The sequence below is a fragment of the Varroa destructor genome, unplaced genomic scaffold, assembly GCF_002443255.2.
Source record: "Varroa destructor unplaced genomic scaffold, Vdes_3.0 BEIS01000001.1, whole genome shotgun sequence".
Lineage (NCBI taxonomy): Eukaryota > Metazoa > Arthropoda > Arachnida > Mesostigmata > Varroidae > Varroa > Varroa destructor.
In genome coordinates this window covers 16,539,941-16,560,891 of record NW_019211454.1, presented here as the reverse complement: position 1 = coordinate 16,560,891, position 20,951 = coordinate 16,539,941, and the positions used below count along the sequence as shown (strand labels likewise).

Here is a 20,951-nt window from a genome sequence, read left to right as displayed (position 1 = left end):
CTAACAAGGCTGTACATAGGGCTTCGGCGCATTACTACAAGCACCTTGCAGACATAGACGTCTCTCACAACCAACCGTACGATAGATCAGACCGTATTTGGGGTCATCCAAACGTTCGGATGGCGCTTGTCCAGCTGGGCAATTCTAGGCCGTCTTTCTTAGTTTTTCTCTGTTAAACTCCTTCTCCTCAGATGGAACTTCTAAGTTATTTTTTTGACTCCCTTTGCTTCTTTCGCAGTTCTTACACCCGGAGGAAAAACTGTTTGCACCACTCTATTGAACAACCGCCATAGTTCAGGCCAACCGCCAATCCTCAGGGCTTTGCGGGCGACCTGTCCTTTCTACATACTTCCTTAAACTCCACTTCCAGGGCCTTGAAAAATTTGAATGTTACGAGGAGTTGGTGTAATCGTGTCTCGTAAAGTAGCGGATAAGATGGGCGCGCTCCCGTGTGTGGGCTTCCGTCGTTCAGGTACTGGCTCTCTATTTTTATGAGTTTTCGTTGGTCCAACCCTTCATTCACTGAGATTGCTTTCTATATTCGCTGTCTCTTACTGGCCTGAGTGATGGCAGCCACGACAGGGTGCTAAGCCGCTCGGAAAGAACTCTCCTTTGGCTGCCTGAGCCAGACTAGGGGTTAGGAATTAGAGAGGTGCCACTAAAAGGGAATAGAACCGAGGGAATTCCTATTTAAGGGAAGTATGCCTATGGAGGCTTCTCTGGAGTCTACGTTACGAGCTAGTTGTAACATAGAACACGTCTGACAGACAGAAAGCCTTAGAGAAGGGTGGTGTTAACAGCTCGAGTAAAGCAGCCACACACAGACTCGTCGAAACCGGGCTTCTTACGCCGTCAGTTTGCTCCTCGTGGACGTACAGCTTTTGGCTGTCTTGTTCTGTCAGTTAAACGGCGCTGCTGTTTTTTTGTTTGGACAGAAGCGCGCTGCTGGCATTTGCAGTGGAGCGGCTGCGGACCTCGTTTGCCCCGTGGATTCCCCAATCTTTTCCGTTGTCGAAGCAAAGCAGCAGGAGTTCAGGCTTTGACAGCTGCCCGTCAAAGGGATAGTCTGCGCTGCTTCAGTGTGCAGTGAAGGCGCATAGACAAGTACCCGTAAACCTGACAGCCATTCGATCAAGACGACAATGCGTGCTCACCTTGTTACTGGGACCAAAAAGAGGAAGGACGCCTGCAACGGGGAAGGCGAGGCTGGCTGTAACTAGCAGAGTGGATGTCGCTGCCAATATGAGGACAATCGAAACATTTGGAGAAAAAGAACGCGTAGGAATTCGAAGTCGTAGAAAGGAGCATGGAGAGATCGTCATAACTCAAATTGATTGCGCGAACAATATTGGCGAAACAATGACAAATTCTACATGGTGCGCGATCCTGTTCATATGTAGATATTTGGTAGAGGTAATACATGCATACACAAGTAAAAACAAACGCTGCTTTGTTAGTGCAAAGTGGCTTAAGAGAAACAATGTTGTTTTCTAATGTTTTTGGAAAATACAGCACAGCTAATTCAACATGGCTAATAAACTTAGATAAAAAACGCCGTATAACTTAGATAACTATGAGGTATCAGACCCTGTAATATCATCAGGCAAAGTGCATTAGGTATACTCTATTGTTAGGGAGTATTATAACTCTATTAGTGATACATGTCGTAGATCTGCAAAAATGAGGACACGTACGACCATAGGCCCTGTCTTTTCCTTACAGCCACGCGCCGTCTGATCTGTAAATACCTCTATTGGCAAAACCTATAAGCAAGGGTTTAAAATATTTAAACGGATCCCCTTCTAGTTTTATAGCTAAGGGTACGAATCACCAACTCTCGTAAGATAAAGTACCTGTGCAATTATTTAGCCTCGACGGCTCATTAACAATTTACTTTAAGACGGCGATCTGCACACATCCCTAGGTGAATCCTAAATTTAGGTACTCCTTAAAACAAAAACGAATTCGCTGCCTAGCCCTAATGCATTACAGGATTTCCTATAGCTGTAATTTCAGTTTTCGAAGATATACCAATATTGTGTAGAACATTGGAGATTTTTCCGCAAACACATAGTCAAAAAGCCGACCCAAGAAAATGATCCACATAAGTGCAACATACATATTCCTCAAACAGTCACAAATAACTACACGAAACTTAAAAAGAAAGCAACGCCGACACACATTCATGTATATGCTCATTCATAATGGCGTAAGTTGATTTACGTTAATTCGTCGGGAAGTATCGCCGATACTCCCGTTTGCATGTATAGAAGTTAAACAGTGCATGTAAGTTCAATAACCATCTCTATATTAATCATAAATATGGAAGAGTCGCCTTCGGGGAGAGCCCTTTGAATATGATGTATAGGTAATACGCGCGAGCATAGTCTCTCATTTTTTATTGTACGAGTGAAGATGACTACTCCCACAAACTGGGGTAGGGTCGCCTAACACGTGCATGTATTAAGCTAATGTTAAAGTCTAGGGCAGCGCCCTCTATCCGTTACTATGTTAGCACAGCACAATGATTACCAAAGCGGTTAGCCAAAGCGGCTAGACACATTCAACCGCTCCGGCGCGCGCCATGTTTAATCTAGCTTGCTCCACTATGAAGTAACGTAGTCGTGCCTTGCTACCAGATGTCATCTTGGAGAGTCATTCTTTTGTATCGGGCAGTACCATGTAAGGTTAGAATCCAGCCTCAAAGGGCTTTCCCTGCTTCCCTCTTTGCCTCTCTCTCTCCCCCTTCTCTCTCACATCACGGGAGGCATGGGGTCGTTACTTACTTTGCCGTCGTCCACATAAACCGTAAGCCTCTCCCGACATAGGGATACCTTCTTATATATGTACTACGTAGCTGGCCTGGGCCTCCCCGTTACGCCTTGAGGTTTTGGGGAGTTCCGCAAAATGAGAACTGTATATTCCCCATATTTTTGCTCCATTCACTCTCGTTGTTTTCGGATGGTGGCGTTCTGGCGCAGCAGCTGCTGGTAATACTGATAATGCCAGGCCATTGGGAGGAGTCACTAAGAGCAGACGGCCAAAGCGCTGAATCGGTGTTGACACAAGAAGTTTCCTGCTGCCACTTCGACACAATACCATGTTGGACAGACATGTCGCCAGTGTAGGGCATCCGTTTTGCGAACATACAAGTCTTCGTAGGCCACGGTGTGAAAATCCCATAGTAGAGCAGAGCGGTAACCCTTTGTTTGTGAACAGGCAACTAATGGTTGGGGTCGGGCCGAGGTAGAGATCCCAAGATTACGATTTATCCATTAACGAAGTCGACACGAGATTACGGAGCCCATTGTGGCGGTGATGCTAGGAGCGATCACAGTGGTTTAATGGTGATGTTGATAATGGCGTGGCGGATAATGTACATGCGCATTTTTGTTTTGTTAATTTCCAAGATCGCTGAGCTATCGTCGTAAGCCATAAGTATGAGAACGCGCAATTGTTTCACTAATTGTCAGGAAGGATCTTAGAGTCAGGGAAAAAGTAGACAAAATGGAAACGGGTTTAAGGAGTTGAATATGGTGTACATGTTAAATAGAGAGTTCAGGCTAAATGTCTGTAAATCTAAAAGCAAAGGACAATAAGCATTCGCCCACGAACCAGAACCAAACCAATCGAGAGGGTCAATCATCATCATTTAACATCAACATATAATAGGAATTATTGTCCACGCTACATTGTTCATGTACACGTTTCTGTACGTAGTTGTACGTTATCACTTGTTAGATATAAGTATTTAGCCATCTGTGGTGGCAAAAGTGAGTAGGACCGTATGTCGGATGTTGAAATCTCTTCCAACGGTTTCATCATACTAGTCACATTTAAAGACATAAAGCCAGTTGAATAAAAACAGCTTTCTTGATCGACCCTCGTCCTAGAGTGCTTGAGAACTTTTGGCTGTAGAGTTTCTTTAGAAAGCTGTGAAGTGCGCACACTCCGATACATAACCCCCAAATGTGCGGCCCTTTGGCGTTACCCATCTATTCCTTTCTACAATTCCTCAACGGCCGTCTAACCGTAACCTGCTTATACAAGCGTCACTGGGAAGCCTACATCATCGAGTGTTCGGATTTAGTCTTAGCTGCACGCCTGAGAAAACAATAGTCGCGGCTACCTAGAGGAAAAACGTACGATTTATAGTACTAGGCTGGCTCAACCGGCCTCAATATCTGAGTCAATAGTCTTTTTGGTCATTCCTTGAAAAGCCAAATTTTTTCACAACGACGTCACACTCATTATGAGATTTCATCTTGCCGATTACATAATACGGCGCAACATTTCGTTCTGTATAAGACTATACAGGAAACTGCGGGTAGTTACTATGGTAATTTTTCCATGTCGGATTCTACGTACAATTAGATATAACGTATTTCCGAAAATCGAATACCTTGGTTGGGGGGTTGATCGGACCTGATTCTTAGATTTAGAATCAACATTGAACAGCTAAAGAGAAAGTAGCACCTCACTATTTCTTTTCACCTTATTTACATTTAATGTTTTTTTTACATTTTACTGTACCGATACCTAAAAATAATATGCGAAATAAAAACAGTCAAGAAACTTTTTTTCAATCCTGGCTTCGCATATATATATATGCGAGGATATCGAAAATGTATACTAACATAAATTCATAATAAAATGGCTCATTGGCGTTGTTTTCTCAAATATGTTGAGAATATGCGAAACGACTGCGTGTGAAACTTAATCTACATTCTGACTTCCGCACAATGTATAAAAAAATTGGATTTTCAAGAGAAAAAGAAATTCCTTTGGATTTTCTATTATGGAATCGAATAATGCATTTTATGTGGTTGACTCCAGGCTAAATTTAGAATTAGTGTTTTTTTTTTTTTTGTAACAAATTGATTAGTTTCTTAGGCGACCTAATATATATAACAAACTTTAAAGATAAAAGTTCCACTTGGGACAATCGAATAGTCACCGGAAGTAGCGGCATTTATAGCAATGAAGTCCACCTAATTGAGGTTTTGAGGCACCCGTTTCAGTGGCACAGGATGATCAGGCCATGATGGTAAACTATATTTTACAATAAGGGGGTTAAGGACAAAGACATTATGCAGACCAGATTTCAACGTTAATAAAGCATATGTTTGGTACAGTAAGACTCCCATACACCAAATCTTGGACTTCATATGCTTGGTCCTTGCTTCGGATCTAGAATTGCAATAATACGATCGAGTAGTCAGGACAATGTATGGAGTAGTCCAGCAAAGTGACAATATGTCTTGATTAATGTAGTAGGTCTGTTGATTGAAACAGAGCGATCCGACAACAGGAAATCTGCAATGTGATAGCAGGAAAGCTAACAGCTGCAATGGGTTGATAAGAATAGTCTAATTGGATGACAGAGCGAATACAAACTACACTAGATGAGTCCGAATAGGTCTATGAGCCCCGGTGTTTGAAAATAAATGTGGGCCAGTGGTGTACCCTCTAATATATATATGTACCCTAAGAAGTTTTTATTTGTACGTGTCCCCAGGAGTACATGCCTCTAAAATTGTAATCTGAATCATACAAGATATCTCATCGAAACCGCTTCTTATCTTCGTGTAGCACACGTTTCTACACCAAGCTGAGTGTGTTCGACATGAATCAACCGTGATCTCCAATAATTCATTCTTATCATTATCATTTCGATACGTTCCATCTGTCCATTCCGTATGCTCTCTTCTTACCGCTGTATGTAACAGGCGTAGAACGCCAACGTTCGTTGCATTTGTGCCGTTACACGGAGACATTTTGTCAGTATAGCTCTGGCTTATCTCTTTGGCATCATGACAAAGATCGAACACTTCGAAGATGGCCCGATCCGCGTTCTGCCGCTACCGTTACTTACCAAGCTATTATCAAACTAGATAACTACCGAAACCAGCATCTGACTGAGTCAGCGTGCGAATTTCGTGTTCATCTTTTTCACCGTACGATCATCCTCCGTCTCGCTGTGTGCTATCGCTCGCGTGTTTGTCATCTCGGGGCGATCTTCTAACATTAACGTGACGCTTTACTCCGCGCAGCGCCACATCGCCGTCGATGAGACCGACGACGCGTCCTACTTAGGCAATTAGGCAAATAGCTGAGTAGAAACGTAACGCGTAGTGGTACCACCAGAAGCTACGATTTACCGTACTATCTATTAACCGCATGAGTAGATCGCCACTTCAATGGATGGCCAATCAATGACTACGCCAATTAGTTAATACGCGCTCAAGCACAGTTGGCATGCTGGTAGCATCAGCAATTTTGGCAATGGCATTGCGGCCTTGCACATCCTAAAACGTCCTTCTTAAATGGATGCACAGGGTCACTGTGTTGGCCAATGCTGTACCATGGCTCAGATACAACGTCGAGGGAGAAAAGGAGAAAAACTCTGCTATTATGTAATTGTTACGCATAGTGTAACCATGGCTGAGCTGGATGGTACTGGTTATGTATTATAACAAACGAATGTAGCTACCGCTTTTTTGCTGTTGATGATTCTAAGTACATAAACCTTCTGCTTACAGATAGATGTTAACGAATAAAGTGTTATTACACCATATTTGATCGGGGACTTCTGCTGCAAGGTGATGACTTTAGGCTCGTTTATTGATCTAAAAAACTAATCGAGAAAGATTTATAGGCAGGTAAATGACAGCGCGGAATGAAAGATGCGTCTGCGCTTAACTTACGGCGGTGCTAGCGATGGCTTAGAAGACTCGTAAGTGCTAACAAAAACGTGACGTCGATAAACAAAGTCGCACGTATGTTTTATGATCTGCGTAAGACAGTGGCGAGACGGCTACTGAAGTCGTATATACATGAATGTTATGCGCGCATTTTTATAATCTTTCCAACAGTATCTGCCGTTAAACGGTTTTCTTTTGTAAGGTATTTTGCTGTTTATTTAATATACAGTGTTCAGCCGATTGTGCTAAAGTTGAAGGTCTTAGATCATTTTAATTATTCAACTTTGCTCTTATGCATCCTATGCCAGTTGGCTAACGTCGACAGCACCCAATGTATATCCGTCCCAATATCACGACAGGAAAAACATTCAATTTCGAATAAATTAGCTTCCTGAACTTAATTCTGTGTAAAAAAGCCATAGCAGATCAACGCCGCCAAAGACACACCTATAAGATATTGAATATGATCCTTAGATCATCTCTACATGTTGAATTCATCTCTATGCGCACTTTAGATCTAATTTCTCATTCTACCTGTGCTGTCCCTTAGCCTACGTACGCACGTCTCTGTTGAAACGGGTCCTCGACACGATTTAATGAAAGTCTACGAGTTGGCTATGACTATGCTTGTCGTTGTTAGGAACTGCGAAATAACCCCCCAGGATGGAGTAAAAGTGAGGACAACCTCAGGGGCAACGACGACAGCCATCTGATATTAGGAGAAGATCTCGATGATCGCGTGTGGTCATGTCATTGTGAAGCAATGGCAGATTACAATGATCGATTGATATCCTTCTGCGTTTGCGTCGACTATAGCAAGTAGCTCGCGTGGGCGGCCCTTCTATCGCCCCTGTTGCTTATTTATACACAATACATAGCGATGCGATAACTTTTACTTGAGGGAGAAATGCCCAAATGGGGATCGAGTCAAGTTTAATGGCATTCGGTCTGCGGACGTTCTCTCTGACCGTGTTGTCGTCCTGTTGCTATAACATTCGCTGTTATTCACCGTAAGGGCCAATCGTGGTGTCATTGCATTAAAATGAAGTAGAATATGGCGCTTAACATCGGTGGTGACACGCGGGAAGGGGAAAGGGGTCACGAAAGCAGACGACGGATTCATACTATCAGGTGGATAAGATCAACATCTAATACAAAAAGGACAGCGGGGTATCAGGAACATAACAGGAACGATAACAACAACAACTACAGCTTCCTGGACGAGACCTTGCATTTGAGGTCGATATAAGAGGTGCGCTAGCACAAATGTGCAATATAATGAATACGTTAGCCTCATAACGTTAGTGAGTATACGAGCCGACCAACTTTTTTTTTGTTTATCCTATGGTCATTGGTGTCCTTTAACTGGTAGTAAACGTCATTGACTATATATTTTGGATCAGCGACTGTTACGGTATCTACGAGTTCCTCATGCGTATACATATGGATTGTGAAGTAGGGGTAGCCACCAGCATCATCAAAAACATTATGATGATAAGTAACACAGTCCGCGTACAAGTAGACTGTAAATCGTACACTGCGTGCGTTGCCCTTTGTCTTGGCCTATTCCGCAGTTTGCTTGTAATTTATACCCTGGGATGTATTTAGGCTTAGATATACCGTGCGCGCACGCCTCGAAATCGTATACTGGGACTGTCGATTGCGCGAAATGGAATTATTATATATTTATCTTCGTATACACTAGACTAGATTAGAGTACATTATGATTCTATTAGACGGACTTGCTAGCTCCGCCTTGCGTTTTTGTTTTTCCTTTGATTTCACTCTTGATTTTTTTCTTATTCTGCACAAACTATATCGTTGACTGGCGGTATTGTTATTATTAATCATCCAGTGCAAAAAAATAAATGAATAAATATCGAAAGACCACGGATCAGTGCAAAATATATATACAAAATACAACAAAAATAATAAGCAATCCTATTTCATAGTTTATGGAAAGTTCAAACTGATCGGCGATCACCACAGAAAAGAACTATTGCCTACAGTTAGCCTAAAAATGTGTCCTTGTGATCGCATAATGGCAACCTGTTTGCCTACAAAGTTTAGAAACAGCAGCTCAAGTTGAATTTAGGTTTAAAATCAGGCTTAGGCAGACGTACGATTCGTTTTACGCCGCAGGCAGTCACTCCTCTTAAACGCTTGCAGTAAATGGCGTAAAATTCGTTCTGGCCTAGCAAGCTCTTGCAGCTGCGTCCGTTGGCGTTTCTGTCGCTGATCTGGAGCGTTAGCCATAGCAGTAAGGTTTTTCGGCAAGAAGACAACTGAAGCATTAATTAATTCAGCATCATGAAGTAGGGGATTCGATCGTGTACGCTTGGCTAAACACTGTAAATAATGTTTATATATTTCTTCTATCTAATGTAGATTTTCAAAGTATAGGCACCTTGATGCGACCAGCATCTACAAGGTTATCGGTGCTAATTCGATCAATCACGGGATCCTCATAGGCATAACAGTTGACGTTGCGTAAACCTACCTAATGTCAAAGAACGACGCTTTGTAGGCTTTTGTCAATTTGAAGAAAGATAGTTTAGATAACGTACTAAGTTACAGTTGTAAAGCGCTGAAATGAAACAGCATAGGCGCTGTGCAAACGAAGAGTTAGAGTTAGATTGATCAGGGCGTATTATACTGCCTAGTTCAGGACATGCGCTACTATTTAAAAAATTTGTAGAGGTTAGTCAGTCGAATCAGGCGTAGAGCTTTGGAACATATGTTATTGTTAAATACTAAATTTTGTCCATCGAAATAGAACGTGTATCCTCTACATCCTAATGAGCGTTACTTTCGATTATTACTTTATGGCAAAATAGACGCCAACTGCAAAAAATCACGTACATATCTTGGAGTATATAGATCAAAGTTATACATTTCGTGTGATGTTAGTGAATCTCGCAAGTTATCGTTGGGTGCTTGTATCGTGCCATCGTGTATTTTTATAAACTATTAGCAATAACTAGTCTATTGATGGGACTCGTGCTTGTATACCAATACTACACTGACTGAACCGTAGCTGACGGGTATGCTCAACTCTTTCAAAAAAATTTCGCTCGAACTTCCAACTTTCCTATTCTGCTTAATTCATTCTAAGCTCGTCTATGTTATTTGGTTTTTTGTGGTACAATCAATGTTAACAATAGCGCTCAATAAAATTATCATTGGCGTCATAAAAGAAGAACTTGATTGCTTGGCGACTGCTCGGAAAAGTCATAGGTCAAGCTCGAGTAAATATGGAATCCACCCATTTATCTCAGTTCCAACATGTTTGAATACTTTAGACAATGAGGGATGGCAATATCACTTGCCCGTCTGTACGTTTTATAGTAACTAGAGTAACTCATAGTTTTCGATTAGTCTCGGCAAATGTTGGTGTTCGAAGTAACGCAACAGATGTAGGTTCATTCTGGGAAACTGCTTCCGCTGCAGTTAATATTTCTACATCATTCATGCTACAGCAACCTGATCAGCATGCCTATACCTAGTAGGGATTGAAAAAGAAGTATGTCCCCATGAAGTAAGTAATCTCATATATTGTGCAAGTTTAAGTATCGCATAGAACAATATATCTTTAGGCCTTCTATTCCTCATTAATGTTAAAGGGGCTATGGGTTATTTGTTAGCATTACTATAATTTGTAAGGAGGCGACCATTGCTCGATGCTCATATACCTTGCCTCTTGCATCCTGCTTGTCCTACCTCCCTACATTCTATCGATATCTCAATGTGTCTTACCGGATCATCTGACGTCCCCAATTTTGCAACGTCTGTATAACTCCCCCGTTGTTCACAGAGCTCACTGGGTCGTCTCTAGCTGCTCATTCGTCAAGACACGATACGATGAGAGCACGACACCAAAGTCTAGCCCACCCACGGTGTCCGCTATGACACAAGTGGCGACTGTGTTGTGGTCTTTTCGATTCCTAACATCGTCTCTAGCACCAGCATTGTCCGTGGGCCTTTACCTCGCTCGCGTGGATAGAGTCGCGGCGAACTGCTGGTGATGGAGAGGGAAGATACACATCGTAGGACGTATTGATAGCGGAAGGGTCGTCACCCCCAATTGCCTCTGGTGGCAGTGGGTGTCATTTATCGCTTTTCTGCCAGTAAGTTCTCTTGTCCGTCCGAGGGGTGATGAGAACTTCTCAGCAGTAGTCGGCCGAAACTAACAGGTCACAGTATCTTTCCCATAGTGTCTTTCATAGTCACTTGCAACGAATTCCGCGCATCGAAAGGGGTCCGCCCACGCGACTACTCAGCATCGAGCCACCACGGAAGCGCATTCCCCTAACTTGGCTTGACTTCGGCGTTTCCGCAGTCGAGTCGCACTCGAAGAGCGGTGCTAGATAGTTTCCACGACTGTTTGGAGCATTGTGGTCTCCAAAGAGCAGCTATGCGCCGCAGCTGCTAACAGATCACGAAGGAGTTGGAGCGGAGTTACTATTGCGACTGCCACTACGGCTACAGTACGTCGGTCTTCTCCTCGGTGTCGCGACCGTTCGAGTTGTGTTTCGCGTTTTGTCGGAAAAGGGAAGAACGAAGACAAGCTTGGCTGCTGTGAAACAGCCGCGGCGTTCGAGCAGGAACAGGCGATTCAGTGAGTCGGACAGAGCCCTCAGCAGCCTTGAGGGTCTGAGGGGCAGGGGGTACGATGAGAATGGATGGGTGAGAAAACGAAAGAAAGAAGACCGTTTAAGTCTGGGGCGACCATAGTGGAACGTGGGAAATGGAGAGAAGGAAAGATACGAAGCTAGCGGGTGGCGAACTGTCGGAGTTCCCGGAGAAGCAAGAATTGGGGTAAGTGGAGCACTGAAGAAATCCTTCTATGGAACTCAAACGGGGTCGAGCAAGTGACGCTGTAGAGTGTACGACTAGCAAGGTAGAAACTATCGGGAATGAACGCATGGAGTGGCTGGGGTAGACAGGCGCGCCTCGGCGACCGCCTAGAAGCATTAGTTCGCAGCGGCATCACCGACACGAAGTAGAAACTAGTTCCGCCAGTACCAGCTCGTGAACTGCCCAGTTCCAGTGAGAAAGCTTCGAAACCGATGGGTCCACTTACAGAAATACACATGTAGTGGCCGGCATGTGTGTGCTTCTATGGGTGTGTAGCCTCATGACCCACCAACTGCCAAAAAGGCAGCGGTAGCGACGGGGGCAGCGGAAGTATGTCCGAGTAAATGTGCCTTTTAAAAGTTCGCGCTTTTCCCATCACCATTGCCAGGCCGTTTTCCAACACCACCATAACTACATGAAAGAGAGCTTGTTCCAATACTCTTCAAGTGCTCAGCGATCTCGTTGCTATTCTCCCAGCTGAGGACAGTTTCGCGAGTGCTTTTCGAACTCAGTAATTCGTATGGTGTCCCATTTGCAAGGGGCAGCACGAAGCCCTCTATGCCAGCCCAAGGGTGGACTTCGCTAGGCGGTGATGGCAGAGAACTCCGAAAATCACTTGGTACTGCCCTGCGAATCATGGCCGCGGAAACGGTCTTTGCGCATCTAGTTCGTGCGGTCGCTAGGCAATTATCAGTCACGGACGACAAAGTTTCAACCAGCAATAAGCGGCTCTCGTCCGAACTGTCGCATTGAAATGGTATGTTCTTCTCGCGTACGATATTGTCTCAATACGATAGCATAGCAAACCGATATACACACGGGAAAATGCACAGAAAAACGCACATACATGCACGCTGGTGCACGACGCTGCGGTATTGAATAAAATATTTGCTAAAAAACAGCTGACTTTTTGCTTAATGCCCATTTTAGGGTTGCAGATGAAATTTATACTAACAAGTGAGTGTAAGTGAAAATTTTGTGAAACTCGCTTCTATTTATCTGAGTATGTGTCAGGTGAAAATTGCTATCGTGAGTGCTAACTAATATCTGGTTGGGGGCTCCAGTAAGAGTTCCCGATTCGAACTCGGTGTAAGCATGTTCTGCTTGATCTTGGTGGTCAATGCCTATTTCTTTCACTTTGTTACCATGGTAACCACGTAAGCATCGCTCGTTCGAATTTCGGCTTCGGCAAATGGTTGCCATGGAAATCACACCATAAATTTGTTGAAGACGTCTCAGATAGGTTTAACGAAGCTTATTCCAGCTAAGCTTTCTAGCGAAGACAGGTCCTTGATTGTGTATCGAAGAGATGATGGTGAGGACTAGCTCATACTGGAAAAATAACAAGGAGCGTTAAATAAAAAAGAGGGAGAGAAACAGCAGTTACAGATACGATTGTGAATTAACGCGTTACCCTTCCTGCGACAGTTCCTAGACGGTATATGCTTCTTGTGTATTCATGATTATATAAATTGCGTTCAAGATTAAAGTCAGCATCTGCGTCCATATGCATTCGTGTGATCCTTATCGTAGCCATATTTTACTTTCTACACCTATAAAGTAAAGCAGACGAAACCAAGGCTTGTGAAGGATTAGCCTCTCAACCACTTAAAATCGTTTTACACAACGAACGATATTTGTTTTTGGTTAGTTGATTCTATGTAACGTGCATGAGATTACTCATTACATATACTTTGAATTATCCCGCCGCAGTATCGTATCAAAATTTTGGCGAGACGGTGTCGTATTGGTTCGCTCTTTCTATTTTACGTTCACAACTACCTACACCAGTTTAGCGTACTAGAAGCCACTTAGACGCAAGCATTGTTATGCGAGCTTGGCTGTCACTATGTCTAAAAGAAACGCGAGTATTTCGCGGAATTCCGTTCGTTATCTAATTTATTATTTACTATTAAATTTCGAGTATATTTAAAATACTACTAAGGCTTATTAGGGTCCTTGCTGAAGTCTGTTCCTTGAAATACTTCAGTGACTTGTTTATTGCTAATATGACAAGTACCTTTAATAATAAGAAGCCGAGAGGAGCGATGTAAACTGTTTAAAATAACAATTAGTCAGAAATAATGCATATGTCTATGTACGATATTGATGTACCTAGATGTCAATAATTAATATATTTGGCTAGCCATAACTGATCAATTCTCTATCGTTTAATAGACAGTTAGATAAGACCTACCTATCCTAGTTATTGAGGTTATATGAGATGATCATTTGGTATTTAGCAAAAAGGTCTAATTTACGTCTTAGCAAACGAAATTCACTAAAAAAATTTGTCACAATTGTTTCCATCAAACTGTTCATGTAAAAATTTTCATGAAAAAATTTATCTAACAAAAAAAAAAAATATATATATATATATATATACAGAAAATTCGTATCCCTTTATTGATAGCAAAACTGAAAATATCTTTAAAATTATAATTTACACACCTGTGACCAAGTCTTTAGGTAAGTGTTCAATATAGAAGGTAAAAATAAGGTCAGCTCATATTTGGGAGGTTTTGCAAAAATGTATCTTAGTTACTTAAACCTCTTGCAGAAGACTTGTCAATGAGCAAATAATCAGTGAGACAACCTCTCTTCTGCCCGTACGACAGTTCTAATTTCTGCATCATTAAAACACATTTCAATTAACTTCAGTGCACGTAATTATGACTACAACTAACGACGAATTAATTTCCTTTCTTAAATTACTAGTGCTTAAATGGCTATCTCATTTCAATCCATAAGAACACTATGATGTACCTCTACTTTGATCGGAGCTAGCCTACTAAATAGGGGTAAGTACCCTTATGGCTGGTCATATTTAAACGCAATTGCTTATGTTATTCATGCCATCGCTGTTCAACCATCGCAGGCTAACGCCTATCGGTCCATCCATGATGCCACAGCGCTTCGTTGTGCTGTTGCTTATTTTACTCGCGCTGCTGAATCATCGAGCGTCCGCGAGCGACTTTGTTCTAGGCACTCTTCCTTACCCGCTTTTACCGGTTCATCGCTCTCGTTTATCCTCGTTCGTTTATTCTATCGTGGCAGTTCTTTCAACAACGACGACGAGCGTACCCACTTCGTCGTTGGGTGACTTGGATGAAGGCGAGGGCTCGCTTCGATGTTGGCGTCGCGTGACCGCGGCTAATAAAGTGAACAAATAGTTTAAGGATAAGGGGCCGACGGGCTGGGGGAGGAGGGGAAGCAACGGTGGCGGACGCAAACACGAGCAAAATTTGCAAAGCATTTTTTCGCCCCTACGGGTTCCCGGGCTGCGTCCATCACCCAGACACCCCCTCCCTGACGGCGTAACCCCTGAAAAGGCATGGACGTCTTGAGCGAAAGGAGCACAAGTGCTGTCCGTGCGGAGGGACACTGCTCGGGCGTTGAGGATATGGATCTACTCTTCGCTTCTTCAGGCCGGTACTAGAGTCAGGTGGGGAGTAGCAGGAGCAGCAAGTATTGAAGTCTATGGCGGATGATTACTTCGGCTCCTGAGCTGGCGAACGCCCTCGCAACCATCACGATCCTGCGGTTATCCTGCTGCAGGATAGCGAAGTCCAAAGTGTATCCGAGCGGCAACCTTATGGCGGGATGTGTAAATGCTTGCGGTTGAGGATGTATCAGTAGAAGCCGCCCGATTGTAGGAAGCCTGCGGAACAACAGAGCAGGAAGTGCATAGGTGGGGTCTCAGCTCCGGATTGCTATGGTTCGTGTATTCTCGCACGGCGGAAAGGTGAACAAGCGCTGTTGAGATGAGTGGCTGGATAGGGCAGCGGCACGAGGTGAACGACACCAATGGAAATACATACGACCATTGGGCAATGGGAATACACAGAGGGGGCGTGTGTAGGTCGGTGCACCCAAAATGCACGCAATGGCCTACAGTGTCTTTCTTGGCATGGCGCGGGGTGGCGACTTTTTATTGAGCAGAAAGCATAGCGATGCGTCTATGTACAAAAATGAGCCGGGTAAAAGAAGGATGGCCGGCACAGATACTGTAGCTATACTATCCGATGTTGAATGAAGCGCGTTGAAATTTACGATGAAACAAGTGAGGTGAGGGTATCGTGGTATGCCAGGCATGCCAAGCTGATGCGTATATGGAGCAGCATGTTCAACTTCTGAAAAACGAAATATAGAAAAACCTATATCTTGTCTTGAGCTTAAGGAAAAGTATTTGTAGTTAGAACGTGAAGCCAGAACAATTCTTGCCGGTATACCGCATATAAACGCGGCGAAAATTGAGCACGGTCCTGACGAATCGCCAGCTACAGTTATCGCGCTATCTTGATATTAGCTGTTTCTGTTCAAAGTTCTGGAGAGTTGTCATACAAATAAATAGCACTAACAAACGACCGTACCTTATATGTATTGAGTCTACATGCGTTTTTAGATGTTCATTTGAAGGATCACTCTCAAGTTCACTTTCGCGGGAAAGACTCGATCATGGTAACGACGGCTAACGATCGCTCCTCTAGCCACCCCTACGTCTTGTAGGGCACGGCAATATAGACTAGGAGAGGAAAACTAAAGCAAGATTAATCGACTTTGTCGATTATCACGATCCAACAGCAAATGGATCCGCTCGAAGGAAAAAAAATAAAGGAAAATGGCCTGAAATTGGGGTTCCATCGATGTCTTGCAGTGGAAATTCACGCTCCTCGATTCGCAGTTAATGCTTTTGCCAAGTGGAAACAATTTTCGAACAAATATTCTCGTATTTAACAATTAATATCTGGCAGAAGCGCAATAAATATCCCAAATTAAAGGAAATCTGTACCTTACCTTGGGAATCTCTCGAGTACGAAGATATTGCGCGATATAGAGGATGGATACATACAACAATATGGAAAGTGGAATGCTACATTTAGTACAATATATGTATTTCAGTGAAAGCTAACGTACTGGACCCTACTACCTCAAATGAATAATCGACCAAGTCAAGTAGACACAATGGAAGAAAACTCAAATATTTTAAGCTTTTATAATTTATTCAAACGACTGGATAAATTGTCTATATAACTTTTGTTGGGGCATAATACTGGGGCTGATTATGATCTTGTAAACGAAATTACTACATAAATGAACAAATAAACACGCAGCAGTTTACTAATATCAATCGTTTGTTGTGTCGTGCTTTCAGGGCTGCGCTTAACGTCGCTGCTCGTACCGGGATCAGTGCAGAGTGGCGAACACGTCAGATTGCTCTGCGAGTATGACCTTGAGTCGGAAACGTTATATTCGGTTAAATGGTACAAGAACAATATTGAGTTCTTTCGCTATCTGCCGGCAGAAGCAATGCCTGGCCAGGTCTACGATTTGCCAGGCCTATTTGTCGACGTAGGTCAACGAGCATATACATAGGATGATTATTTTCGTTATTACCATGTGACCATTTCTACAACAAGCGCTTATAAGTGGCTAGTTTTTTTTTGCGTTTATGCTATCGAACACACACGAATAATAATAAACTGTATTTTAGCGGAATCGATTTTTATTTAGGGCGGCTTGACTGTGGATAGTGTGGCTTGACTGTGTGTTACCTAGTGAGCTGTGTTATGATTTTGACGCTCTAATTAATCACGGGTTCTATGGGGAACATATAGAGGAAACTGTATGGAAAAAAAAAACAGTGCTTCATGTCATACATAAATGCGATGTTTAGTACTGTTGACCTATTTTCGGAAGGGGAAATGTCCAGTCTAACAGGGTTTTAATACGATAGCAATAAGCTGAAGTCTTCATATTCTTCTTGGTAATTGTACAATTATATGTCGATGTGACATTTGCTCGGGTGCAGTTCTCAATATTTTATTTCATATTTCAAAATAAAATTAGTTTCAGCAGTGTGATTGTGTTCAATGCTTAATTGTCATTCCTATTTTGTAGTGGTATTAAAAAACGAACCGTGGCCTGGACACGTAGTTATTTATTGGAAGTCAATAGAAACAAATCTACAAAAAAAAAAAATGTTAAAAACAGCAGCCATACCGACTTCTCAGATATTTCACATCAGAAACTGATAAGGTTCGTGGAAAAAGGCACTAGTTGAAAACGTTGTAGCATATACCTAGAGGATAAACGCTAAGCCTACACCGCCGAACGTGAAGAATATTACTTTTATATAAAACAGTCTTACTAAGCCTATCGCCACAGAAAGAGGAGAGGTTAGCAATCCCAGATCGTAAGTCTCTGGATTTTAGCATCCAAGCTGCAAATCAGGAGGTGAATCAAGACTGAGGTCTGACGAAGTCTTGTTAAGCACAACGATATACAACTTCACTTAAGCCACGCCAAAAGCGTCTTCTATTGAGGTTTGGCATCAATGTGCCAGTGCCCTAGCGCTCATAAGGCTTCGAAGTTGATGACCTTTTATCTCAGTTAATCAGCGTTCTCCAGCCGAGACTAGTGTCATTCAAATTGATAATATAACTTATTTTTGCCTTAAAACGATAACCCTTTCCGGGTCGAGCACAGGTACATCTAGGAAGTTTTCTTTGCTTTAGGTTGAAAAAATTAAACATTAGATTAATGAACCCAACGTTAAGCTGCTATCGAGAGTCATTTTAGTTTTGTCTGGGATGTCTTTTGTTCACTGGTGTTCTATATACTATTTGGCCGGGATGAAAAGGCATACCACTGGCAATACGATAAGTTATAGTTGTCGTCAAGTCAGGTAGAAAAACAGCGTGCAATAGGCGCGTTCCATCCTTCAAACAAGTTTAGTAACCTCTCTCTCTTTTTTTTTTTTTTTTCTAACTATAAATATTATTTTCTGTTACGGAACTAATCTTACCTTGCAAAGTAAGAAGTAACAGTTGTATGTTGCTTAAGCCTGCACCAGGAATATGAAATATATTGACTGACAAATTTTGATCCCGAACGGTATTCGTAGTATTCTAAACCAATATCCAATTGAACGAACAGAAACGATTTGCAAATAGCACCCCCTACTCGTTACTTTTCGTCGGTAGAACCGTTGCAATAACATATCTTCCAAGCAGCGCTTCCTCTATGACAATGCGTCAAGTATATGCTAAATCAGAACAGGAGACCATTCTTTCTGATACCATTGATAAGCTAGAAATTGCATTATTACTTAGAGTAAACAGGTTTTAATAGTAACTGTGAATAGATCGAGACGTCTGTCGACGCTGGACTACCGCTGACATTGCCATAAGCGATTCAGCTCAAAATTCGTCCAAAAATATAACTGTGCGCGCGGGTACCACCAGTTATGCCGTCTGTTAACCGGGCGATCGTATTCCTGCTAACGTCGGAAATACTATAGGCTTTTTGCGACACTCTAAACTAACTGGCACCCAGTTTAGAAGCGACGCGATTCCATGCATCGTTATTGTAGCTATGGAAAATTAGTGCAGCGACTGCCATTGAATGGGCAATAGCTTTAGGAAAAGTAAAAAACAGTCAAAAAGGCCAATAACAACCTGCCCTGCTTAAATTTATCGGGGTTACCTGAAATGTGTGGTGTAAAATCCTTTCCAATAGCCATTGATTCAGTACTGAGAAGGGCTACCGAAAACCTGTTTATCTTCATAAACGATATTTAAGAAGAATTAGCTTTTAAAAATGACAGTTTTTTTGCCTACCCCTGATTCATTATAGCTTTAAGAACGGATCACGGCCGGTTCATTTTTGTCAGCAGACCGGCTGGCGGAAACCTCATGTGTCCATCAAACTTGATTGCTACCAACCACCCGCCGTTTGCCGCTCCACACACGAAATGTTGGCGCAAGCGCCTCCTTAAGTGTACCTCAGTAACGTACCAGCCCAAAGCACGCCAAACTGACTTTTTGTCCCGCTCGCTGACATCCAAAGTTTGCGCCTCATCTCTGCTAGCTCACTGGGCACCGCGTAATAGATGCGGAGTAAACTGAAACAGGGTACAGACTTATATCTCGTTACCACCAAGCTGACCTTTTACCACGGGTGCTGAAATGACAATTGAGTTGAGCCGAGCTTTACTGCGCATGATCTTCTTCATGGTCCGACCGCCACCCTCGAAGATACGTCCTGCTGCCGGGTTGTGGGGTTCGTGCAGTGTTCGGGAGTTGTAGCCAGCGCGCTTAAAGCCACCACACTGAGTTCGTTTCAGTTATTTCCCCCGCCTTATGTGACCCTTCGCTTGCCATTTACAAGACTGTTCCTTGTTCGAAACGACATTATTATCCCCGATAAAGACTGCCACTCCCAGCAACCATGTTTGTCGCTTTAAGTGGCAAGCCTCGCTCAATTCGCCCGTCGCATGTTGACGTCGGCATGACAAGATGAAATGATTCGTGCCCCATTGGTGGACCCGCACGTGGTCCAGTGTGAGTTTCTTTTTGCTACCAGTGCAGTTGCACTTTTCAACGCTGCATGCTCTTATTGCTGAATAATAGTCACGCTGGCGTAGTTTAGGCGCTTGACGTAGCGGTACTTATCATCTTTCTGTCTCTCGCCGCTTGGGAGGGCCTAAATGACCAGTCCATTTCATGCGTTAGGCCGGTCTCGTCATTTGCGCCAATGATGCAAGGCCAATGCAAAAAAGACCTGACATTGACTTGTCTCTCCCGCAGCTTTGTCTCACCATCTCGTTGTCGACAAATGACGGCCCTTGTTCTTTTACCGTTAGCTGAACTATTCACCAGCTGTGCCGCAGGCTTAAATATCCGCCAACCTCCTATTCGTTCAAGTAGCTCAAAGCGTCTTCTTACAAATTAGCTGTCGCGGGCTCTTGATTTTGTGTCATGGATGTGGTTATGCACGTTATTTGTAGCCAGGTAGGCAGTATCCCACGCTCCAGGTATCCTCATGTATGGTGTAAAAATGGAGACGTCCCTGAGAATTAATCAGAAAGACGTAAACCGTCACTGGCTGCGCACCCGCTGACGTGCAAAGGCGGTCCGTGAGATATATATATATATATATAGTTGAAAACACAGTGGTTGGAGCTTTATATACAAGTACATTCAGCAGTTATTAAAGCTTCTTCTATGGACCTCCCTTCTTCATCGCTTTTTACTGGGTACGATGCTTGCGCCAGAGCAGGGAGGGTTACCTCTTGGGGTGGGGGGTACGAAGGCGCGAGACGGCCAGCGGTGCTACGTATACACGTGAACGAGTCATAATCGCAAGAAAACTCTGTGATCCTGCACCAAATTGTAGTGTGTTAACTGCCTCTAGAGAGAACATGCTCAAGCGAAAAGGGAGCCCTGCTTGTGCCAGCTAACAGTGCGCTCCTGCTACTGGTAAAACAGCATTGAACACATAGCGGCCACCCACAGCGGCGACAATGATTTCAACACCATCCACAGCTGGATTTGTCCGCTTAGGCTGTCCCGTTATTTTTTTCCTGTTCTTTTTTGCTGCCTATTC

General features: G+C 43.2%; 1 protein-coding gene across 3 annotated transcripts in view; it reads left to right on the top strand.

Annotated features, from left to right (window-relative positions):
* Positions 1-20,951, top strand: part of LOC111242827 (uncharacterized) — a 40,577-nt gene that overhangs the window by 2,839 nt on the left and 16,787 nt on the right. For all 3 annotated transcript variants that reach the window (XM_086974258.1, XM_022787693.2, XM_022787692.2), the window contains one exon: positions 16,717-16,913. In XM_086974258.1, the coding sequence (XP_086830384.1) occupies positions 16,872-16,913 (42 nt within the window). In that variant the 5' untranslated portion in view covers positions 16,717-16,871. The remainder of the gene's footprint in view (positions 1-16,716; positions 16,914-20,951) is intronic.